A 1,791-nucleotide genomic window follows, 5' to 3' on the forward strand; every position below is an offset into this window, starting at 1 on the left:
AGGAACGGAGTTCCGGATGGCTCCCAAGTTGGCCACGCCCAGCAGGAACTCATTAGCATAATAAGTCACACCCAACAGCAGAAACTCATTCGGATTGGCTACATTAGGGGTGTGTGGCCTAACTTGCAAAGGGGTTCCTGCTACAAAAAAAGCCCTGGGTTTTGACCACAAACAAGGTAAACAGAATAAGAAGCAAAAGGTGGGTGTGGCTGGATAACCACACTTCTGGTAACATGGGGGTGCAGCCTAATATGCTAATGAGTTTCTGCTGTTGGGTGTGGCCTATTATGCTAATGAGTTCCTGCTGGGCTTTTTCTACAAAAAAGAGCCCTGCCAATCAGGATTGCAGTGGGCTAGAGCAGGGCCAGTTCCAGGGTTCTGGGGGCCCCTGGGCAGAGGGTTTCCCCATCCTCTGCCCATCACCAGCCCCCTGCCTCCCACCTGCTTGTGTGTTTTCCCCTTGTCTGCTTACCGGCTGTCACCCTGCCCATGCTCACAGTTGCCTGCAGCCCTTTCCCCAGTGTCACTGGGCCGTGCTTGCTGCGGGGCACATGTGTGGTGGAGTGCTAACAAGTGAGCATGCAGGGGACATCAGCAACAGTGGGTCCTGCCAGAGACTCTGAGCCCTGGCAGCTGCACCACCTCCTAGTATGCCAACTCTGGTCCTCAGCTAGACAAAAGAGAGACTTCTATCCACTGGGGACCACTGTACACCCCCCCAATCTTCGGCCTGAAGGAGGCCCCATCACCCAATTGAAAGGCAGGCCTGGGTAAGAATGGCATTTCCTTCCTCAACCTTCTTGCTCTAGAGCACCCCCTAGTGGTAAACAAAGAGCCATGTTTTTCTCTTGGCAGGGGTGCGGCCATTCATTTCACAAAGCCCTCATGGTCATTATCCAGGGGTCATTTCCTGCAGGAGCGCACAGGAGCGGAGCTCCGGCAGTAAAGATCCCAGGGGGCGGGCACATGCAACAAGCCCCACCCCCTGCTCTCAGCAGCCATCAGTCAGAGCAAGAAGCAGCCAGGTAAGTTGCAGAACCCCCTCCCAGCACCCCCCCGGTCCAAAACAGTCCAGTGGCACCTTTAAGACCAAGTTTTATTCAGGTACAAGCTCTCCCTCCTCTGCGAGGACAGATCTGTGCGTCCCCCCCCCCCCAATAGCTAGCAATCCAAAACAGTCCAATGGAGCCTGAGCGGTAGGTTTTGCCTTCTGACACACTTCCGGTGATGTCAGGGGGTGTGGCATATGCTCATAAGTTATGCTAATGAGTTATGCTAATGAGCTCCTGCACCTCTCTTTCTACAAAATGACCCCTGATATAACTGTAGCTAGATGAAACAGGCAAAAAGTTCTCTGTTTTGCATTCTCATGGGAAATCCCGAGTTGCACTTTTAATAACGTCCCTCGTGGCAGGTGTGTGCCGCCTGGCTGTCTCTGAACCTCTCCTGGGCCTGCCTGCTCCAGAACTTCCAAGCCCCTTAAGATGCTTTGCTCTTGCAGACCGAGTTATATGTTCCCGAGAAGATGTTCTGCCGGGCAGAGGGAACCCTTTGGAGGAGGAAGGAGGTCCCTTCCTCTACACAAGCCCCCTGTAGCTGGTAGGTGTTAGCGCAAGCTTTGCTAGTCCACAGTCAGTCATATAAGCTCCAAGACAGAATTGTTCTAGAAAGACTTGCAAGATGTTTGCTTCTTCAAGGTGTCCCTTTCACTGCAGCCCATAATATTTCTCTTTTGCTTTCAGCACTGTCTCTTTCTACAGCACAATCTATATTGTGCTTCGATAGTCTCTT

The 1,791-nt window shown here is 52.5% G+C and overlaps 1 protein-coding gene across 1 annotated transcript in view; it reads left to right on the forward strand.

The window, feature by feature from the left end:
- The window catches only part of LOC107106920 (olfactory receptor 4D5-like), a 5,032-nt gene extending 3,549 nt beyond the window's left edge, over nt 1-1,483 (forward strand). Inside the window, exon 2 of the mRNA XM_015407135.1 lies at nt 1,415-1,483. Coding sequence (XP_015262621.1) covers nt 1,415-1,483 — 69 coding nt within the window. The remainder of the gene's footprint in view (nt 1-1,414) is intronic.
- Nucleotides 1,484-1,791: the final 308 nt, after the last annotated feature.

The sequence above is a fragment of the Gekko japonicus genome, unplaced genomic scaffold (assembly GCF_001447785.1).
Source record: "Gekko japonicus isolate JY-2015 unplaced genomic scaffold, Gekko_japonicus_V1.1 scaffold3481, whole genome shotgun sequence".
In the NCBI taxonomy this organism is placed as follows: domain Eukaryota; kingdom Metazoa; phylum Chordata; class Lepidosauria; order Squamata; family Gekkonidae; genus Gekko; species Gekko japonicus.